At 36.9% G+C, this 23,861-nt stretch overlaps 1 protein-coding gene across 3 annotated transcripts in view; it reads left to right on the forward strand.

Annotated features, from left to right (window-relative positions):
- The first annotated feature begins 1,082 nt into the window (after nucleotides 1-1,082).
- FAT1 (FAT atypical cadherin 1) overlaps nucleotides 1,083-23,861 on the forward strand; it is a 92,676-nt gene continuing 69,897 nt past the window's right edge. For 2 of the 3 annotated variants that reach the window (XM_026033561.1, XM_026033563.1), the window contains exon 1: nucleotides 1,095-4,362. In XM_026033561.1, coding sequence (XP_025889346.1) covers nucleotides 1,095-4,362 — 3,268 coding nt within the window. Of the gene's footprint in view, nucleotides 4,363-23,861 lie in introns of all 3 variants that reach the window. The other variant, XM_026033562.1, reaches the window with a different exon arrangement.

Raw genomic sequence — 23,861 nt, forward strand, 5'->3', positions numbered from 1 at the left:
CTATTCTGAGAGGAGAATAAAGGAATATGTCTCATCCTCTCTATTGATGGGTTTCACAACTTAGTGATGCTTGAGAAGAATGTTTATTATGATACTCTGCTCCTCTTATAAAAGCTGTCGTAGCTGGAGGGAATACAGTATATGCAAATAGCTTTGTAGTTGTATATAATTCTTGGAGCAGGTGCTGGAAGGGTATGTTGAAGATTCAAGAGAAAATTAATGACAGTTTTAAACCAACTCTTGCAATTTATTTCAGCATCATTTGACTTAAACTATTAAGAACCTAAATGAAGTAAGGAAAGAAAATCTTCTATCAAAAAGCAGAATAATATGGATGAAGTAGAGGACTGAAGTAAAAGCCAAATATAAACTCCAGTTTAATTCAAATCTCTCTAATTTGTTCACTTAAAGTAGATGCTGCTGCCATCTTTCTTTTAACAATGTTGCTTCATGAAGTATTTCAAATGAAGTTTGTAGYTTTTGATATGCTACAGCAATATTTTTGTTCTTTTTTAATTAGGCATACATACTACTCAGAAAACTTTTAAACTATAAATAAATATGATAAGAAGGTATGCTAATGTGTTAGCTTTAAGTTTCTAAATGAATCCAAAGTATTTGCTGGTTAGTATTTAGTATTTGAGTTTGAATAAGTGATAAGCAATTGCAGGGATAAGGAATAACTATCTCTTCCCTTCCTCGCCCTCAAGTTCCTGTCCACAAAATCAAATTCATGTTTATTTGCTAGATTAGCTTTTATAACTGAAATAATGCAGTATTTGTAGGAAACAATCGAACTAGAACTCTCATGTATTTAGAAGCTGGAATTACACGTTGCATCTAGAATTGTGTCATTATAATACTCCAGTGCTAATATTCTTGTTTTCAATTGCTGTTTATTGCCTTTTAAATCATTTAAATCACATTGGAACTTTCTGGGGGAAAAAAAAGGTTATAACCTAGATATGTTACTTTTAGCTTTCTTGCAAACATGAGCTCTAAAGTAGGCATCAAGGTTATTTGAATGATATTTGAGAGATCAGTAGCGTTAACATTTCTTTCTCTTATTTCAGGTGTTTTTTGTAATTGCTGCCATGGGAAGACACTTGACTATGCTTTTGCTGCTACTGCTGCTGGTGCAGCATTTTGGAAACTGTGAAGCAAATCCAAGGCCACATAATGCTCCACCAATGCAATTTACACAAGTACAGTATAATGCCACTGTGTATGAGAATTCTGCAGCCAAGACATATGTTGGACATCCAGTGAAAATGGGTATTTACATTACAAATCCACTGTGGGATCTAAGGTACAAAATTGTTTCTGGTGATACTGAGAACTTGTTCAAAGCTGAGGAGTACGTTCTTGGAAACTTTTGCTTTTTGAGAATACGGACCAAGGGAGGAAACACGGCTATACTTAACAGAGAGGTGAAAGACCATTACATGCTGACTGTTAAAGCAGTTGAAAAAAACACCAATGCTGAAACACGCACAAAGGTCAGGGTGCAGGTACTGGATACAAATGACTTACGACCTTTGTTTTCTCCAACATCTTACAGTGTGTCTTTGCCTGAAAATACAGCAATAAGGACAAGCATCGCAAGAGTCAGTGCAACTGATGCAGATATAGGGACAAATGGAGAGTTCTACTATAGCTTTAAAGAAAGAACGGATATGTTTGCTATACATCCAACTAGTGGCGTGGTAGTTTTGACTGGTAGACTTGATTACTCGGACACTAAGCGTTATGAGATGGAAATTCTTGCAGTGGACCGTGGAATGAAACTGTATGGTAGCAGTGGCATCAGCAGTATGGCAAAGCTTACTGTCCATGTAGAGCAAGCAAACGAATATGCCCCAGTAATTACAGCTGTCACACTGGCTCCATCAGAACTGGACAGGGATCCAACTTACGCAATTGTAAATGTGGAGGACAATGATCAGGGTTCAAATGGAGAAATAGCATCATTAAGTATTGTTGCTGGTGATCCACTTCAGCAGTTCAAAACAGTCAGGTCTGTTCCAGGAGGTAAAGAATACAGAGTCAAAGCTGTTGGGTACATTGACTGGGAGAGCCACCCATTTGGATACAACCTTACCCTTCAAGCTAAAGATAAAGGGAACCCTCCACAGTTTTCGTCTGTAAAAGTTATTCACGTAACCTCACCACAGTTTAAGTTAGGTCCGATCAGATTTGAAAAAGAAGTGTATAGAGCTGAAATAAGTGAATTTGCTCCTCCAGGCACACCTGTGGTAATGTTAAAAGCTCTACCTAGTTACCCACATTTGAAGTATCTTTTTAAAAATACACCAGGCAAAGTAAGATTCAACTTAAACCCTCGTACTGGTCTCGTTACCACCTTAGAACCAATAAAAGCACAATATTCATCCCATTTTGAACTTGAAGTTGTGACAAGTGACAGAAGAGCTTCTGCAAAAGTACTCATTAAGGTACTGGGCATGAACAGCAATCCTCCTGAATTTACTCAGACATCCTATAAAGCCTCCTTTGATGAAAACGTGCCGATAGGTACTAGTGTCATGAGAGTAAGTGCAAAAGATCCTGATGAAGGGGAGAATGGCTATGTGACCTATAGCATTGCAAACCTAAATCCTTTGCCATTTGTGATTAACCATTTCAATGGGATTATTAGTACTTCAGAAGACTTGGATTACGAATTGATGCCGAGGGTTTACAATTTAAGGATCCGTGCTTCTGATTGGGGTATACCATATCGTCGAGAAGTTGAAGTTCCTGTAACTATTATTTTAAATAATTTGAATGACAATATACCATTGTTTGAGAAAATCAATTGTGAAGGAACAATCCCCAGGGATCTTGGTGTTGGAGAGCAAATAACTACTGTATCTGCTATTGATGCTGATGAGCTCCAGTTGGTCAGATACCAAATTGAATCTGGAAATGAGCTAGATTTATTTAGCTTAAATCCAAATTCTGGGGTACTTTCACTCAAGCAGTCACTAATAGACGGTCTAGGTGCTAAAATATCTTTCCACAGCTTGAAAATTACAGCCACAGATGGAGAGAACTTTGCAAAACCGTTGTATATCAACATAACTGTAGCTGCCAGTCGCAAACCAGTCAGCTTGCAATGTGAAGAAACTGGCGTTGCCAAAATGCTGGCAGAGAAACTCTTACAAGCAAATAAATTGCACAGTCGTGGAGAAGTTGAAGATATTTTCTTTGACACTCACTCTCTGAATCTGCATGCACCTCAGTTTAGAAGTGGTCTCCCCAGTGGCATTGAGGTGAGAGAAGACCTGCCTGTGGGCTCCAGCATAATACTCRTGAATGCTACTGATCTTGACACTGGCTTCAATGGAAAGCTAGTGTATGTTATCTCTGGAGGTAACGAAGATAGCAGCTTTATTGTTGATATGGAGAAGGGAATGCTGAAAATTTTGTCTCCCCTCGACCGAGAAGTAAAAGATAGATATACTTTGAATATTACRGTCTATGATCTTGGAATACCACAGAAGTCTGCCTGGCACCTTTTAGATATAAGAATTTTGGATGCTAATGACAACCCACCAGAGTTCCTACAAGACAGCTATTTTGTTGAAGTGCGTGAAAACAAAGAACTAGACAGTGAAATTATTCAAGTTGAAGCCACTGATAAAGATTTGGGGTCTAATGGAGAAGTGAAATACTCTCTTCTTACAGATACAGACAAGTTTACTATTAATGCTGCCACAGGAGTTGTGAAAGTTGCAGGGGCTTTGGATCGTGAAGAACAGCATGTCTATTTCCTGAAAATAGAGGCTAGGGACCAGTCTACTGAAGAACCTCAATTATTTTCAACAGTTACTTTGAAAGTATCTATAGAAGATGTTAATGACAATGCCCCTAGATTTATTCCCTCAAATTATCATGTAAAAATTCGAGAAGATCTTCCTGAGGGAACCATTGTTACGTGGTTAGAAGCCTACGATCCTGATTTAGGCCAGTCAAGTCAAGTACGATACAGCCTTCTGGACAGTGCAGATGGTACCTTTGATGTGGATAAAATAAGCGGAGCAATACGTATTGTGCAAAGACTGGATTATGAAAAGAAACAGCTTTATAATCTGACTGTGCGGGCYAAGGACAAAGGAAAACCCATTTCTTTGTCCTCTACGTGTTATGTRGAGGTTGAAGTAGTTGATGTAAATGAAAACTTGCACCCTCCACGGTTCTCCRTCTTCGCAGACAAGGGCTTTATAAAAGAAGATGCTCCTGTTGGTTCATCAGTGATGACAGTATCTGCTTATGATGAGGACGCAGGACGAGATGGGGAGATTAGATATTCCATCAGAGATGGATCTGGTTTAGGAGTTTTCCGAATAGACGAAGAAAAAGGTAAGGTGACTTTTTGTTCTAAATTGAATAACGCATCGAAAACAAAAGAAATAAGAAGGTCTGTGTTGTCCTAGCTGAGATACTTCAGTTAGGACCAAACAAGTCACTAGTGATACGAATAAGTCGTATTATAACAATGCTGTGCACACATGTGCATGAACACACACAGACTTGAGAGGCACTTTTCATCTTTTGTCCTCACTTATATCCAAGTATTTCTTGTATCTTACCATTCCATCCAAGAGTTCTGCTGTGGGTTCTATGTGTTTAAATAATAAACTCATAACAGATTGCTGTTTTACAGGAAATAACTTGTAATTAGAAGTTAAAAAAAGCTGTTTTGTCTGACTCATCCAGTAATCATTCTATGGCTTTTACATGAGTAATAACTGTGAACATGGGTAATGCAGTCTTATTCACTTCACATTCACTTCATTTTTCAAAATTTACTTTTCAAAACAATAACTTGCATTTTTTTTTCTTCTGAAATAAACTGTTACTTAAAATATAGAAAATAAATTATTAAATTACATAGGTTGTGTTTGAAGAGCTTTCTAGAGCTTTGGATAAATCATTGCTTCTCTTAGCTTTACTTTTAACAAAGCACCATTAAGATTGTGGAACAGGTTTTATAAAAATTGGAAAGCAAGTTCTTTCAAAGATTTGGTGGCTTCACCTCTATTTTTTAGCATTGTACAGACTTTTATATTCACTTTTATATCATTATTCCTGTCTTTTAATGTAGCTGTGCTCAAGCTTATTGTGCATTTCAATGCAGGATAAAATGTTTTCAGAGTAAAGTGTTTTATTGTTCTACAGAATGAGTCTGATTTTTGCCATTTTACTCTTCAAGTATTAGATAATGAAAGAATGAAATGTCTTTATTTTGACACCAGTATGTATATGTTTGTCTGCTTATGCATAACTACCCACATATGTTTATTTTTGTGATAACTACTACTACTGTGGCAGAATCAGTTGTCAATGTATGTTCTGTTTTTACTTTTTTGGCATGAGAGTAGTTTCCTTTCCTGAAGAATTCATGTGAATTTCATTAAATCCCCTTTAATCTGCTAAGTTTAAATAGCAAAGTGACACAACTAGGGGGTGGGGGAGATGGATCTGTTTGTTTATTTTTGTCTAGGGTAAATAGGGTAATAATTCCAGTAGGTGAAAAAACACATTGTCTCCATTTATATTAACATCTAGTATCTAGTGTGTGCTGTTCTTCAGTGATGTAAATAGAAGGACTTACTGAGTGGAAAAGGGTTGCTTGCTTTTAATCTTAGTGGACAGATTTCATTTAAGGCACTGAGGTAGAGAAGAGTGTGTGTGGGTGTGCATGTATATTTCCTCCAAATTTTAACCTAAAAAGGGGGCTGAAGAAAGAACAGAGTGTTTCCACGAGCTTGACAGTGTATCTAAAATGTAACAGATGTTAAATAAACAAAACTCTATTGAATCTTTTTGATACAAAGCTGTCAGTTTTAGTACAAGAAGCACTGTTTATACTTTAGTATCAGAATACTTGTCATTTTCTTTGAAAACAGACTGGCCTTGACACAGGGAGTGGATTGATAGTTAGCGATGAAAGTATACTAGAGAAGTTGTTGGAAGGGATTTTCTGCCTCAAACCCTTGACTGGGTATATCTTCTTGATGCCTTTGAGAACATCATTCTACTCTTCCCTGTTTTCAGATGGATAAACTGGATTTAGGAAGCTGTTTGGAGTCAATACTTCAGTCAATTAGTCAATTCAGTGACTAAAAGAAACCCTTTTGTCTCCTGCTTCTTAGAAWTCAAGGATAAAAATTCACATTTGCAGAAGGACTATATGGTTGATGACTGAAGCATCAAATAGTTCCTCGCTTGGAATTTTGGCTAGCTTTCTGATTTTTGTGTTGTTTTGGTTTATTTTTGTTTGTTTAGATCTTTCAGAAGGTAGGAAACTATGCAAGTATTTGATGTTTGTACCTCTAATCTGGAATTTTCAAAAGAAGATCAAGAAATTTACTTCCTGCATATAACAATACACACAGTTAACAGGTAGCTGATCTAAAAGGAAGTCTTCTTTCACACGTAGCAAATGAAATCATAGAACTCACTTCCTCAGGATGTTATAGAGGCCAAAAGCATGACCAAAGTAAATAAAGGGTAGTAGATGAAATTATTTTGAGGGTAAGCATATATCTGGCTACAATACAGTTGCTATTTCCATTTTCTAAACTAATAACTGGAAAACAAGGAAGGTGGTCAGAAATAAGTACTTGAGTCATTTCTTGTGCCCTTCTTCTAATCTGTTAAAGCTTTTGGAGAGATGGCACTGAGCCAAATGGCACGTTGAAGAAATTTTTGTATGGCTAAAGAGCACCCACAGTGATTCTTAATTTCAATGCCACTTTAGAGGTGAGGAAGGAGGAAAACTCTTCCAGTTTTCCTATACATGTTGTATTAGTCTGATTTATGGATCAGTTTTATAGCACAACTCTAGGAAATTTGAAGTGGGACACATGGTCATTATTACAGTGAGAGTCAAACAAACCTTAGCTTCAACTACACAGACAACTTAAAGTGAGAGATTATATTGGGCAAGTTTCAAGTGTTGTTGAGGTTTGTTCCTCACAACTTGGGAAGCCATAACTTCTGTAGATGTAGAAAATGAGAGTTTAAATTGGCGCTATGGAACTTTTATTTCCATAGGCAGCATATGCATTTGTACAGGTAAGTGGGAGTAGAATAAGSACTTCAGTCCTTTTCAGAGCATTCTCTGTTCCTCAAAGCTTCAGTAAGAGCATGGTCAGATGATCATTGCAGAGTAGCTGAGGTGGTTTAAATCTTGGGGCAGGTAAGGAGGAGCAGTTCCTCTGCAGCAAGCTCTATTTGAAGGTGCTTGTCCTCTTAGTTAAATTGATACAGCATAGTTGCTGTGTCTGCAGAAGCATTGTTGAAACTGGAAGTTCTGTAATCACTTTTAAGCCCACCACAGCAGTATTTTAGTAGCTTTCGCTTTGATTTTAGCAAAAGTAGAAGTATGGACTTTATGAAATCCAAGACCAAAACCGTGAAGTATAAACTAATTTACTCATTTTGTATATGTACAGTGCAGTTTGCTGGCTTGTGTTATTAATCATTCCATGCAAGAGACTGTATGGGCACAATGTTATGAGTGCTCTCACATACTGCATGTTGATGTTAATGCGTATGCTGTTATTGTGTTTACATCTAGTTATCCAATACATGGTTTATTAATTTTATTCTAATAAGAATTAATGTTTTATGGTAGGAAATATCAGGTGAAGCTAAGCTATTCTCTTCCTTCCTTCCTTCCTTCCTTCCTCCCTCCCTCCCTCCCTCCCTCCCTTTTTTTTTTGTCTTTGAGAACAGTAAGTGTTAAGTGCCTAATAAGTCCTCTAGTCAGCCTAGTTCTTGCAGGCTTTTCTTGGTAATAGCGTGTAACAGTTTTGTAACATTGGCTGCTGTTTCTGATCAGTCCCTCGCTTTGCAGCTGCTTAGGAAAACTCAAGATGTGACTCTTCTCACACTCGTGCTTTATTGAAGTTAAGACTGCCTCAAAGACCTGCATAACCTTAGGGCCCCTAGGCAGCTGCTCTGCTTCTTTTCAGTAGTTGCTCTTAGGCATGTTGACTGCTTCTTTCCATCCCCCCACAGTCCTTGAAAGAAGAGCCTAGCTATGAAAGGAGATTAATAATGACTTCTCAAGCAAAAGCCGGTAAAAATCAACATAAATTGCACTTTTAATGCTTCTGTTACATGAAATGTTTGATATCCTAACCCTGGGTGAGGAATAATACCCAAGTTCTTTTAATGTTCCTAGCTGCCCTTGTGGGAGTTCTGAATCTCTGGGTGTTCTGAAGAACTGAGGGAAAAGACAGTAATGAACATCAAGTGGAGAATAAAGAGTTGAACATGATGATTCAGAAGAATAACAGTGTGTTGTGATTGTTAACACACAGAGAAAATTACATAACAGATGGAGACKCAGGGTATAGTATAACTGAGAATAAAATGTTAGAGCTGGAAGAAATTTATGTGTAATAAATCTATACAACAAAGCAATTTAGTTGTTTGTCCTTTACCTGTGCATATTCAGGAGAACTTGTAGGATTTTATGTTTGATTTAGGTTGGAATGGACTCTGCAATTTGAGACAATCAGCTGGTTATATGAATTGTCTGCTAAAGCATCTGTAAAGTATTTTCCCAAAGAATTTGATGAGGAGTTCAACAGATTGGGTTGTATTAATAATAGAATGCATTACATTGATACAGATCCCAGTGTGCTGCAAGGAACACATGCACCAGCTAAATCCCATTAGCACTAAGCAATAAAAGTGTCATAAATCATGTCAATTTTATACTGCTACTGCTGTTTTAGAAAAGCTCTAAGGAGTGATYGAGGCGATTACTGGAGGAGAACTTAAAGCAGAAGCTATATGGGGCTAGAGCAGCACTGAAACCTCTTCATTCCTTGTCCCAATTCCCATCCCAGCAGGCAAGAAGGAAAAAGGAAAATATCCTCCTATTCAAGGAATTGGCTGTCAAATATATGATAGAGTGTTTCCAGTAAGTAATTATACTCCTCAAAAGGCAAATTAAAATATGGATGATCCAGTATGTAAAAACAGTGTTAGGAAGAAATCTCAGTGCCTTTTCCAGTTGTGTGGGTGAACGGGGCCATTCATTATCACCCGCTAGGCTGTGTATATAATGTAATAGCATGGGAGCACCGGCACATGGAGCATTTCTTGAGCAGTCCAAAAAAATCTTAGCTAGCTAAGAGAGAGTGAGCTACTGGACTTTGGGATTATAGAAGCTCTGGGATATTTAGCTTGAGAAAGGTCTCACTGGAATGGTTATGCAAGGCAGAAGCTTGTTCTGGAAGCTGCTGCTTTTGGGTTCCAGAGTCACAAATTTCCTGGCTTTGTTTGCTGTCTTCTCAGTTTTGTACTAGAGCCCTGAAATTGGAAACTCTTGTTTTTCCAGATCCAGCTTTTTTCATATAAACTCTCATTTTCATATAAACATTCCCATCTCCTGAGAAACATAAATTAAATTATTTTAATAAGCCATAATGAGTCTTACAAAAACACTTTTATCAAAAACTTCAGAGCTAGCTCAACTTCCAAGGCTACGAGCGCATGTCTTCTAGATTTCTACAGCCACAGATATTTCCCAGAGCATAACCTAGTTTCAGAAGTGCTGAGCATGATGTGGCAGTTTTAAGTTTGTGCACGATAATCTTGTTACTGGTGCTTAATCTAGTAATTTAATTGTTTGCTATTAGAAATCTTGCTGGTCTTTCAGTTACTGTTGTGTGTTGTGTATTATAAAATAACAGTATTTTTCTTCTAATGATAACAGTCAAATTTAAGGGGACTAATTTAATTTGCTGAGTGAAGAGGACAGGTATGACTGTTTGATTTGAACATGGGCTGCCTACCCTTGTCTCCAGTACTGTAAGAAAGAATAAGAGTAGGACCAACTCGTGATACTTTCTTCTAATATTTTAATAATCTCTGATTAATTTCTGTGTGCAGAGTTCTTGGGTTAGATGTGGTTTGTAAGTGTTCAGTAGCCATTGGGGGATTCATATTTCTTAAATATAGTCTTTCCTTGGAGATGTGTAATTTTCAAGTATGACCTTGCTAACACAATAAAGAAAGATGATTTGTTTCAGTAAAGAATGTTAAAGAAGAAAGTAAAAAGATATTAATGGGGGTGTGTGGGGGAAAATTCATTTTATTGCACTATCTCTGGGTGTATAAAATATCATCAATAAAGCTTAATGCCTATGAGACACTACTTTTATTATTTCCAGAACTGTTTCCAGCAGGGAAGACAGTAATTCATTAGGGAGAATGAATAAGATTTGTAACCACACTGCTCTAAGTACTGAATTATACTCCTAAAATGTACAGAACATTGTTAGCTTACAATAAGCATGTTAACGTTTTCTTCTGCAGAGTTCTTGTAATTGCATTAATAAAAAATGTAGGATACAATTTACATTTGTACAAAGAGAGCAACATTAAGTTCTGCATTTTCAGTGTTCTTTGGCTTCTGATTGAGTTCTTATCATTCCACCACTCACTGTTGCTGAGTTTTTCTAAGGAAGACAGACATTAACAAAGATTAAATAATAGGATCATCACTGGAGCACAGCACCTGAGTGCCTATTGGATATCTATTAAACCCATGCTRTTACCTGGCACTGAAGCAAATGACCTGCATCTGGCCCGTTAAACTCACCTTTGCATCAGGGTGGCTGCTAGCACCGGTATCAGCTGCAGTCCATCTCTGAAGTGTGATATCTCTCTCTCCCCAGTGTTTTGGGGCAGAGCGAGAGCTGGCTCAGGCCAAAAGCCTGACAATGTGCAGAGTAAAGTTGCAATGCCTGGAACTGTTTGTCATATTGATAGAGCCATAGCCACTGGGAAGTAGAAGGGACATTTTTAATCAAAACTGAGACTGGTATGATTTGTGTTTTTAAGTTCACTGTAATTAAGTCCCAAATTTGTAAGAATGCTTACATTATTTTAGTGAATGACTCATGTTGAAGTTTTGTATGCATTTTAGTCCATTAGCCCTTTTGAGTAATTTACAAATACAAGGATATATGAGAACTTAGTTTCCTTCAACTTATTTACTTATTTATTTTTAACTAGCAAACCACAAGACTTTTTAATTTCCAGTTTACTGCTATTCAGATTGCAAATCTGTTTTTTATCAAAGCCATAGGTGAAAAAAATATTCATGGTGAGTTTGTTATAATAGGCAATAATGAGGTGTTCCAAGATTCAAAATTCAGTTACAGAATTCCTGTTTCGTTTCTGTTAACTAGTAATACGAGTGACACAAAGGTTCTGATGTTAAAGTTCCGTTAGTGAGCTGGAAGCAAACAAGATAAAGAACCTCTCCTGTGAGGATTTTCTTCTAATGTACTGTTACTGTAAAGTGATGTAGTGCTTTCTGCCCTTTTTGAAAGGACAGCTCAATTGGAAGGTGTTTGTGTTCGATACAAAGTGTTTGCTGCTTTTTCCACAAGAGATTTTTATGCTACCTAGTTTGGCTACTGATGTTAGTGGGGCTCAGAACACAGACTTATCTCTTGAATATGTAAGTAACTTCTCTGACAAGTTCTTCACCTCACACAGACTTCTGTACTGCCTTACTATGTTGTTAGTAATACCTGAGTTAATTGATTTTCCCATATAGCTGTAGGAGCTGAAATCCCTTCAGYGACTGAGGCATAAAAGTGCCAGAGTTAGAATTTTTAAGGTTATTGCTGATGTGGTTTGTTAAATAACTTGTAAAATGATTACAGGGTTCTATAAACTCTCAACTAAAAGTTCTTAGGCCCAGAAATGTTAATGTATTTGGAAGGTTAATCTTTTAAATGGGAGGCTGCTTCAACACTTCAATTAGCAGTTAAGAGAGCCAAAAACCTGACTCTGTAAATGGACAATGGAGAATTCAGTGAAATCCTAGTAGGCAGAGAGTTTTTCTTAATCAAAGGATTTATGCAAATTATTCATTGGAATTTGGAATTAGTCGGGTAGTTGCCATGCTGATATTTGGAAAAGAAATAGGCAGAATTGCTTCGAAGATTCCAGGTTTTGTACAATTATTATTGCACATATAAAGCACAAACTATTAAACTCATTCTGTCTTTGGGGGGAAAAAAAGGGGGAGCAAACATCATCTATTTTTTTAAATATTGTACAGTTAAAGATCTTAAATGGATTGAAATAATATTTTCCAAGTTTTGTGACAGGAATTTTGTATGTGTTCCAGGATAAAATGTGCAGATTTTATTTTTGAGAAATATTGGAAACATACGTGTTCATAAAATATTGGTTTATGTGTGATCTCTCTATTGCTAGATAAAAAAAGATACAGATGTTTTTGTTCTGGAAAAAGGAAGTAGTTTGGGTCAGAGATACAGAAATAGTAACTCTCAGCTCTTCATTTGAGGAGACCTTACCAAAAATAATACAGTATTTTCAAAGGGAGAAAAAAAAATGGTAAAGATGAATTTGGTGGTTGCCTGTTCTGGAAAGATATTTGAATGTTGGTTGTGTGTTTAATGTTCTTTTTTTGGTGGCATCCTTATTTTATGCTGTGATTTGGAAGTGTGTAGGTCTTTCTCTGCCTTTGAAACTGAATTGAGAAACAGCAGCCGGAGAACAACTTGAATTGATGCAATATGGAGACAAGGTCTGCCCATGTGAGCTCTCCCTGACAGTCTTGTCAATCCTTTGTGGGACTGTCTTTAACCAATCTAAAGTTCTCTAGTGACAGTAAATATTGATTTGCCATACCCACTCAGAAATGATAACCTGTCTTTTAAGGCATTTAGTCCATGTTTTGATGACATATTTTCCATACCATTTTTTTCCTAGATTGCTAGGCATGCAGCGAATGAAGCAGAGTTGAAAGTCTGGTTTAACCTGCAGGATGAAAGAAAGAAATGTCTCCATTTTGTGTGTAGCATCCTTAAAGATATATTTAGGCTTGTTGGTCACCTATATCTTAAAATCCTATTGTGACTGTTTTAAGGATAGGGTATTATCTCATTTTTTTGCTCTTGAGATGATCATCTCCAGTGTGTTTGAGTGTGGTCAGGATGATGTTGAAGGTTTTACAGAGAGAGATCTGTATGGTTCCATTTCGTTTTTACATTGATTTTCTTTGGTAGCATTATGCCAAACTTGGACTATTGTGCAAAGAAAAATAGTTATAAGATGTTTGTATGCTTTTACTGTGTTTAGATTGAGTAATAATTTGATTTTTAAAAACATTTACTTAAAATGTCATGCAACTAAAATATATTTTCCACCAATTTGTTATGGTTTTGTAAATGAGCCATTTGGTACATAGATGTTCTCTTACTAGGCAATACAAACAGCTCCAAGAGCAGTTTGCTAGAGAATAGCTTTGTCGTATTTTTAGATTCCTTATAGTCTTAGGGAAAAAAAAAAAAACATAAAATTTTCTTTGCAGATAAATAGAACTGGGTCAGCACAATATGTGTCTGCTCATAGAAGTAAGAGTCCGAGCACCTCTATGGACTAAAATGGGATTGAGTCCTAAATACACTGTTGGGCATAAAGCAACTCAGAAACCCTAGTCCTAGGGCATCTCTCACTTTGCAGATGTGGAAAGTTGCTTTAGTGCCAATACCAGTGATAGCCTGGCTGCCTGAACCCCATATTCAGTCTTGTGTGCAGAAGTATTCCCTTTTGGAAGGGATAACTTGAGACTGGCCCTGTCAGGGGCCACCCTGGCTTGATTGCAGTTTGCAGTTGCTTTGCTCTAATGTGTTTAGAGAGGGTCTAGCTATTGTGCTCAGAGTAAGGTTTGAACTTTAAAGAGCCCATGGATTAACTTCTGGAATGGTTCTGKTTTTTTGGCAATCTGGTTACATATAGTTTAGTTTTGTATTCATTTGGGCTAGAATTGCTAGAGCTAAGTGTACATTTGGAGCTAAAGCCTGAAGTTCAGTTTGACTAAGGTTGAGAAGGCCTGGAGTAGGTGCCCACAGTGACCAAGATCCTGTCCTGTCTGAAGCTAGTTACTTAYCTCTTTTTTTAAGGTAATTTAAGACAGTTTACCTGTCTTAAGTTAGGAGCAACTGTGCAGTTTTTGATGGTGGTTATTCACAAAGTGCTACTGGTTTGTTAACATGTTGACATATATCTTTGAATTAGTTTTAGACTAATGCTATCATCATTGGTTTGCTGGGCAGGCGCATCTTCCAAAGTAGTTTTAGAATTTTCTTGGGTATTCTGCTGGCTAAAACATCACCTTAGCTGGCAAATAGAGATTCCATACAAAGGCTTGGGTTCCCTGGTGCTAAAAGTAAGGGATTGTTTTGTTGTGAAAGGTGTTGATTGGGTTTACAACTTGGTCTGATGAAAACAGAGCTGCCTAGGGGCTGTCTCTCTGTAGGAGATAAACTGAGGCTGAGCCACATGMGGTCTCAAAGATTACCTTATAAACAGCAATCAATTCAGGCAGCAGAGCACATAGTAAGGGCCTATTAACTTGCTTAGGCCTTTCTTTGACTTGAAAAGCTCTTGTGAGCAGAGGAATAATAAAAGGGAAAGATTGCCAAAAGCTATGGAAGGTGCATCTTGCTATATCGCTGTTGGTGCATCTGTTGAGTTGGGGATTTATTTCCTACTAAGCATCTGCTTGGCTTTTGAAGTACATGTAAAGGTCAAAGGAGGAGAGTTTGAGAATGATTACATAATGTTTATTCTTTTCTTTGAAGATTTTAAACTTTAATCATATAGCATTTGGATATGTTTAGCAAAGGACAAACCTACAGAGTATTTGGCAAATTTCCAGTTTATAACGTGCAATAGTTGCAGCTTTGGAACTTGGAATTAAAATTACTTTTGGCCTTGCTGAAACTGTAGTTTGCATGTCCATTTTCAGTGTGTCACTGGACATGGATTTTGAGGAAATCAGAAATGGTCAAAGAGTCTAGCAATAGGACTCTCATGGACAATTTTATTATTCAGAAAGCAAGTCATATTTTTCCAAATATCTTCTGTTCTGATATTCCTGTTTCATTTTTAAATTACATATCTGAAAAAGGATGACTCAATAAATCATCTTTCTTGTAAAGAGTAGTATAACTTTGGTAGGCATTATGGCTAAAGAGCAAATTGCCGAGCTAGTGAATATAAATTGTTTTGGTCTACCAGTGGTGAAGATTCAGACTTCCAGTGTTAAGAGTTCTGTGACAGTGCAGACTTGGTCATTATGGTGTTACAGATCCCAGAACAAAAGGTCCTACATGACTTGAAAGACTGCACAGAAAATCCAGTAGTTTTAAAGTGCAGTCTCGCAGGCTCCTACTTAAAATAAACCTCCCTGACAGGGGCAGGTTCAAAAATATTTGTGTCTTTTAAATCAAGCTTTTGAGTACTTATAGGAAAGGTAAGTTTATTTTACATATTTATTCATATGCTTATAAAAAAAATTTCTGCACTAAAAATAAAAATCTATAGCTTTAGGTTTTGAAATCATAACCTGCTTGTTGTATTCCATGCTGTTTTTCAGGATTGGATGTTTTTATATTTTGAAAAAAATAGTAAAGTATTGGTAAAAGAATAGTTTTCTGATTTTTAGTGTTACTGTTTACTGTGAGTTACTGGTTAATTTTGGCATTATAGAACTGTTATAAGCATGTGGTTAAGGACGTGAAGAACTTGGTAAGCCAATGTGCAAAGAATTACCATGAACTTCTCTTCATGTATTTCACCTATGGTTCCAGTTGTGTTTATGCCTAGAGGGAGTCTTTGGTAGTTCTCCTCAAAAGGCTGGCAATATCAGGAAGCTTATGCTGGAATGTATGAGTGGCATATGTATGTGATCTTTATGTTACTACCTTGCACCCTCCATTCCTCCAGAGCTGTGAGGATGACTTGCATAGCTCTTTCAATGGAAATGCAGCTCCATTCCACAGTATTTTTTTGCCTCAAATTCTTTGCCTGTAGATTTGCCATGAGAGGGTATATCCTGTGTCTATGAAAYTTAGAGATTGCTGTCTAACGATAAGGATTTAATCTGCAGTGAATCAGACATGTGGAAACTTCTGTCTATGGAATTTTCTGTTTGATCTGAGAGGAATGCCCTTGCTGTGCCCTTCCTGTAATGAAAGCAAGGCAGAATGAATCAAAGTGATTCTAGATAAGATTGGAATGTGTGCATTGGTTATGCCTCTATTATATTTGGTGTTGTGATTCTGGTTATATGCATYACTTAGGAGATTAACAGTGGTTGCAGTTCATCTTTGTATAGACTTWTTTTTTCTATTTTCATTAAAGTTTGTTTCTTTTTCCATTGATAAATTCCTTATTTAATTACTCAGGTTTGAACCTGGAAAGTATTAGAGTCACAATGACAGGTATTGTCAGCAAAATATTGAACATGTTTTGAGAATACAATTTTTTTAGTTACTGAAAATAATTTTGTGCTATTCACTAAGCTATTTTCATCAACTCTTTTAAAGATCTTTTTGTTCCATTGTGAAGAATGGCTGACAGAGTTTCCCTCCCTGATTTTTATTACACAAACGGTTAATGATTAACAAATGTCCAGCTGCTTGTGCAAGGAATGTTAATTACTTTGGAGGGGGATGGAAGATGACTATATGCCTTTGCATAAAGAAGTCTGCTATCATAGCTCACCCTGCTGAAAGTAGTTTGGATATTGCAGAGCCGGTTTCAGCAAGTTATTTAGAAGTGGAAAAATTACCTTGGTCTCCCTTAAATATACTTGTCACACACACACATATATATCTATATCTGTACTACTAGCTATATTTTGGATTTTCTGGATTTGTCTAGAACATTTTTAAGTGAAGATTTGTAAGAAATGAAAACATGCTAAAAATGCTCGTTATTACTATTTCTGGTTGTATGGAGAAAAAGCCGCATCTTGGAAAGCAGTACCATTCTCAACTGTTCAATTCTGCTGTTGCACATCAGTCTTACACAGTTTCTTAAGAGAGGACTTAGATCAAGAACTGCCCTTGAAAATATTAAGAAATATCTTGAAACCTGGAATTTTCAATCAGGTTTTTGCTTGCTTTAAAGTATTCAGACTGAATGGTTTAATAGCGAAATTCTGGACTGACCCTCTGCATGTGCGGAGGAAGGTAATAAAAAGAAACAATTAAAAGATTAAATGAGTTGAAATGAAAGCATACCTTACTTTAGAAATGTGTTAGCTACAGATAAAGAGGTGATAAATTTCAAAAATAGGGTTAGCAAAATACTAGTTTTACTAACATTAGTTGTCATTGGCTCAAGTGATGAGTCAATTCTTTTTTTTTTTTTTAAGGAAAATCTACAATCTTGCTTCTTGTTTAGGAGCAAAATGAGTTTTGTGCTTAAATGGTTTACTAATTGCCCACACCATCACCAAAAATATTAGAGTAGTAGACAGAGTTGGTTTAGATTTATCTTGACTTTGTGAGAATTAAGCTTCGTCTTTGATGTAGAGTCATTTACATATTCATTCTCTTTGCTAAAGAGAAATGCTAAAGCTAGAAAAAAATGTTTCTGCAGGGAGTAGTGAGTTTCTAGCAGAAGTACCTAACAGTGAAACTGTGTAGTCAGTTTATTGAAATGCTTGCAGGTTTCATAATTAAGCAATAAATACAGAGCAAATTTACTGACTCTTAGTATTTTTAATCTATTAACTTCTGCTGACTTCAGTTGTTACAGTCTTCCAGCACATCTTGATTGCAAGCTGTTATCCAGTRTTCATATGAAAAGGATTGAACCCATCTCCTAACAGACATCCAGAGCAGTTACAAATATGCTTAATATCTAGTAAATAATTTTTAGTTTTGTAGATGCAAATTTCTTCTTTTCAGATGTTAACAATTGATTCTCCAATGCACATGTAAGAATGTGCCTGGATATGAAGTCTGTTTCTCACTTGCTTGTTACAATAATCCTAACCACAAAAAAGTTTTTTGCCTTCATGACTCATGTCCCTCCCTTGAAGCTTGTACTAGTTCAGAAACATTTGTATGTATGTCCTTTTGTTTATTTTGATTCATATGCAAAGGTAAACAATATAAAATTAGTATAACAAATATTAATCAGTGTAGAATCCCCTCCGGATACATGAGCAGAAGTAAAATCTGAATAAATAAATGAATACTTTGAAGGTTAATAAAACTGACTCCTGTCAGAACAAGGATTAAGTATCTTCTGATGTCACTGGATCCCAGATGCTTTAGTTTCATGATGTACCTGGTTTGCTTTGTTCTCCTCATGCCCATACCCACAGGTACTCCATCCCTTCTTTGCACACACAGTTCTGCTTGGAGACAGGGGTGCTRTTGACAGTAATTGTCGCTTGTGTGTTTGTGTACTACCTGGTGCAGCACCATAAACAGCAGTAACAGCCTGACTTGAAGTATTCCACAGGGCACTCCTTGCCTTTAGGAGAATATCGCTATCCTTGGTTGCTCAAAGGGTCCGGGAACTGTCAGCAGCAGTTTCTGTAACTGAAGATGCTCTGAAGATCTGAATGTTTAAAGCAAAATTGTGGTGGTTCAAAACATAAATCCATTTGGGTAGTATACACATGCCAGACTGATTTTGCACGTGGCTCTAGTGTGACTGCTGTATGCTGAGTTTGGTAGGATTTTGTGCTGGGCTCTAGTTTGGCTGCTCTTTGGTGAGGCTGCGGTGAGCTGCTTTCCTGGAAGATCTGTGAGGTAGATTGCAGCTGTTCAAATTGCAACTCATGAGGGAATCTGAGAGAAGTGCAGTGCAGGCAGGGAAAAGGAATATGTAAACAGGGATGTATGGAACTATTTTACATATTCAGGACAGCTGCTAAATTTTGACATTTACAGAGAAAAAGTGAATATATTTTCTCTGGAACTGTCCAGTTATTTTAATGGTTTGCCGAAGGGTAAACAACTAGATCCTTCTGAATCAACAAACCAGTCTTTATACAATTAAATATGTTGCTTTGGGGCATAATTGACTTCCCATGTGTCTAATTATTTTCCTTTTAGCCTCTTCTTCTGCCTAAAGGAGACCTGGGTAGTCTGTCAACTTCAGTTATATTTAAAATTCCTAAGGCCCTTTGCAAAGGAATTTCCCCTTTAGAGGCTCCTCGTTTCTCAGTTAAATTAAGAGTAGTGGTACAACCACTCTCTTTGTCAACAGTGCTTTAGAAGACTTCAGGAAGACTGAGAGTCAAGTTWAAAAAGTTATTAGGTGAGATAAAGTTCTTAAGATTTTACATGTAAACTAGGTGTGTGTATATATACAGTTTTTGTCAGTAACTGTAACAARGAACATAGAAATGCATCCTTTGCATTTCTTATGCATATACAAGTATGCAGACATTCTGATTTTTGAAAAATACTTCGTTGTCTTTGACATTGATGAGTAAGTGTTAGGACTATAGCTTTCACTTCCTTCTGAGTTATGTAAATTGCAGTCAAGAGTCCTTGTCAGTCATGCAGCTCTCGTGAGGCAGCAGGATTTGGAGGTAACAAAATAGTGAATCAAATAATATCCCATCCTGTTTTTGCTTAAACATAGTCACTTATTTGAGGTTTATAGTACTGTGTAATTTTATTTCTTGGCATATAGAAACCGGTTGTATTTCCCTGAAGAAATGAATCCATCCTGAATAAGGACAAATAACTGGAGCACTGATTTGAATTAGATTGTGCAATCTGACTCGTATMTAGTGAGAGGACCACAGTGGGTAATATTTGACCCAGAATCCAGTTTGTGTTTGGTTTTCACTAATATTAGTTTTGTGAACCCACTGTCATGCTGCCATAGCTTCAGCACTGTGCTCATGTCTTTCAGCACGCTTTCTCTCAAATCATAGAAAGTTGGTTGTGTTGATAATAAAGCTTGTTTTACTTGTTTTCTCTTCCAAAAGAATCTTGACTGCATGTGTTGCTATTGCAGAATCTTTCTTTTCTATTCATACAAGGGTTAACTTTTCATTTCCCTAATGTGGTACCCATTGGGGTAACAGTGGGGAAGCTGTGTCTCTCTATATCAAGCCCCAGTGATATAGAAGTGTTCCTGTGTATAACACTAATATTGCCTGTCCAGAAATCTGACATACAAGCAACCTAGCTGAAAGAAATAAGCTGGAGCTATTAAAATAACCATAGAGGAGGCTGACAATAGGAGCTGTCTGCCTTTGTCCCAAAAGATTTTCTGAACTGGAAGTAATAAGTTGAGATCTAAGGCAGCCCCATCAGGGATCTTCTAATTGCAGCAGTTCCCCCCACGCACACTTCCTGCAAGCAAGTTCACAGTCTGTGCAGACCGTATCAGAATTACAAGCTTTAGCCAAATTAGTTAGTATTGCCTCATAATTACTGTGTAAGACCTTTCATGTAGACATTTTTAAGAACTTTTTTTATTAAACAGGCTACACATTTTTGGTTCATTTGACTTGCTTTTGAAACTACGTGCAGAAAATAMTGTGGCAGGAACTGAAAGTCAAGACATTGCAGCATCTAGTTATTTATATTTCTTTTGGCTCCTAATTTATTTTACTTTGCCCAACCTTAGCTAAAATTTGCATAGCCTATTTTTTCAGTGTTACAAAGCAGTCTGTAGCAGAGCTTTAGTGGTGCAAATCATCACATATTCTCTGGATGCTGGATACAAGCAGTAGCTGCTTTTAGCTACTTGACCATTCTGTTCTTCTTTTAAATTTTTATATCTACCTTGCTCATAAGCTGCATGTAGCAGTGATCAACAGTGACCCTTACTTTCTCTTCCCACTGTTGAACACAATTCAAATTACTGCCATCTGTTCATAGTGCAGAAATGAGGTAGATATAAATTGTTCCGTGTCTAAACTTTTATATCGAGGTCTGGATTTTACCACATGCCTAGTGGTATCTGGATGCCAAGTTTTTGTCCCAAAACAGTCTTATACTATGAATGCACTTTTATTTTCCATGTATTTATGAAAATGGATCTGCACAGTTTGACTGGATGCTGAGAATTTGTGAGTGTTTCACCAACTGATTTTTGTACTGCTACATTGACATCACGTGCAGAAATAGTTTCATTTGTAAAACTATTTCATGACATATCACTATATGTCATGAAATTCAGTACCTTTAGAAAAGGTGTTGGTGCAAGACAAAATTTGACGTTATTTTTTTATCACATTGAGCCAGTTCAATGAAGTTAACTTTGACATATAAAGAAGGTCCAAACTGGAATAATAATAGGATAATGCCATGACTGAGGTTTTACTTTGTTCAACTAAATTTGAAATCTTGAACTGATTCTTATCTTGATGGTACTGCTTTATGCACTGTACTGTGCTTAAAAAATCCTGTGTTCTCTAGAGACCATATGTGCTGTACAGTGGTTTTCTTCCATTTCCACCTCCCTGAACCTGCAGTAAGCAGTGTCTGGGAAGAAAGCAAGAATTATTTGTTGGGAATATGTGTTGGAAAGTCCTTGCAGCTCGACAATGAAATGTCATTTCCCAGTTAAAGAATTTGTTAGTGTGAATTCAGTACAATGCCATGGGCTTGCTGATAGTGCTAGTGATAAGTTGCTTCAAATTCTCAAGTTAGATTTATGTTGGAAACTGAGCCACTTGTCCTTGAAACAGTAATAAGAACTGCCTTCCATTTAACAGTCCTGTCTAAAGGTGATATTTCAGCTCATAGTACACAAGGCACCATATGAAATGTGTACAACTTTCTATTTTGAAGAGCTACAGAAAAAGAAATTGCATTTAACTTTCTGTGCATCTTGCTTTTTAAAAGCGGAAGAAGGATTTTTGATTCCAGTGTATTAATTTGAGTATTTTTTTCTTTCAATATTCAGTTTCCCTAGCTACTCCTACAAGGCTTTTCTTTTTTGAGTTTTTTGAGAGTTCTGTGAAGCAGAAGGTTTATTTTTTTCAGTACCTTCTCCAGTAGTTTTAAAGAAGAAACGTTATATAAAAATATTTATAGATTTTTAAATTCTGCGTTACCTATGTAATAGATACTCACGCAAATTCAGGATAAAGCTGTTGTATAAAAACCTATTAAATATATAAAAATACACTTATAAAATCTAAACATAAAATGTGACAAGCTGTAAATATTAGAAGGAATGATTATATTGATGACAGATGGCACATGATACTATCTAAAGAGTTCCGAGGCGCATGTGAAAATCTTAATTTGCCACATAAGCAGCCAGCATCAGGTGCTGAAACTTTTTCTGCTCTCCTTCAAGGCTACAACCAAGGATTGTGTCTGTTCTGAAGCAATGCACCTTAACTTGCTCTATGAATCAGATGCAAGAAGCCTGATAAAGAAGTAGCTTGGATTGTCRATGATAAACTTAAATTGCTAAGGAATTCAAGAGCAAACCATGTTTCTCTGAGTGGCTGTTGCACTTTGGTCTATGGAGGTATGAACAAGTAATGCTTCCTGTTCAAAGTGCATATGCGATAAAAGTAAGGAAAGGTTAACGCTCTGCCAGCCCAGCTATGTAATCAAAACATTCTTTCTTAACAAAAAGTAAAAAATAAAAAAAAGATCACCTTTAAAAGCTCACATCACATGCTGCAGATCTTTAGTATTTCAGGAGTTAGTGCAGTGCCTCCTTTGGCATGCTGCCCTGTTTATACAGCAGACAAGCTGACATTTCACTTCTGCAAAAGGAATGTCATTCCATTCCTTCTTTAGTAGGAGACTGTTTCAAGGAGTTCACAGGATGGAGATTTYGGTCTTTTCAACTGACATTTTAAGTGCTGAATAGTTTCTTGCCTCTGTGACARGACATACTTGAAATCTTCAGTGCTTATAAGAATAGCTGGTTTGCCTAGTATAAAAAAAATCCACTGAGACCATTGTGTTATTGTGCTGCCCTTTTTGCTTTGATTTTAAGTGGCTTGATCTTATTATTTGACCAATCAAATAATATTAGATTTTGTTGTTATTACTGTTGGATGCTSTTTTAGAAGAACTGCTGGCTCAGGGCTCAATTATCCCTTATACATTGGTGCTCTATAGAAGTATGAGTATGAGTTGCAGTAGCACAGCAGCCTGAGGGAAAGGAAGAATTTTGTCCTGGGAATCCAGAATGTTACATATTTCAAAACTCTTGCTTCCTAGGATTCTGTGGCATGAAGGGTTGTGGCTCTATTCGGCTGCGCTTTCAAGGTGTTTCCCCATTTCTGGTCACAATTGCAATAGTCTGTTCCATCTTGGGTGGTGGATAATATCTATACTAATAATTATGGGGGTTTTTTTTGACCCCCTCTCCCCCCGCAAGTCACCTCACTTTCTCTTGCTATGTCTCACAGGGGAGGAGGGATGAAAAAATAAAGAGGGAGGAAAAAGTAAAACCAGAAAAACCCAACGTGCATTAACACAGGACCGCACTTGCCAGCTGTCCTGATTTGATTTTGTTTCTGAAAGTTACTCAAGGGGAAAAGGAGGACGAAGGAATATGGATGTTCCTCTGTGAGGCCTCTGGGGACTGCAGAGTAGCAGACAAGCGCTAYGTCTTCTCCTATTCCAGATGCACTTTCCGTTCCTTATCCTGTCAGCTCTGCTATATCCTCTCCGTTTATACAGTTCAGTAAAATGCTTATCGTGAGGTGGCAGGTAATAACCCAAGAGAGGGGCATTGCAGTAAAGGCAAAGGTAGAACGAAAAGTCTGACAGAGAAACTTTTCCATCTGTCTGTGTTCAATATGGRGAGTGTTAAAAGAACTGAACTGTCTCTACCTTGCACCCAAAGATGAGGGATGGATTGGAATACCTGCTATTTATTCTCGTAGTGTAAATGTTGAGATTTTAATGATGGCTCCAAAATGGTATCTGTGCTGAGTTTCTTAAAAATACAAGCCAAATTAGGATAGTGTTATTATGCATAGTAACATTTTACCCCAAACTCATACTYAGCTGATCAAGGAATATACGTAGTCATTA

The sequence above is a fragment of the Nothoprocta perdicaria genome, unplaced genomic scaffold (assembly GCF_003342845.1).
Source record: "Nothoprocta perdicaria isolate Ctin4 unplaced genomic scaffold, notPer1 scaffold_13, whole genome shotgun sequence".
Taxonomy (NCBI): Eukaryota; Metazoa; Chordata; class Aves; order Tinamiformes; family Tinamidae; genus Nothoprocta; species Nothoprocta perdicaria.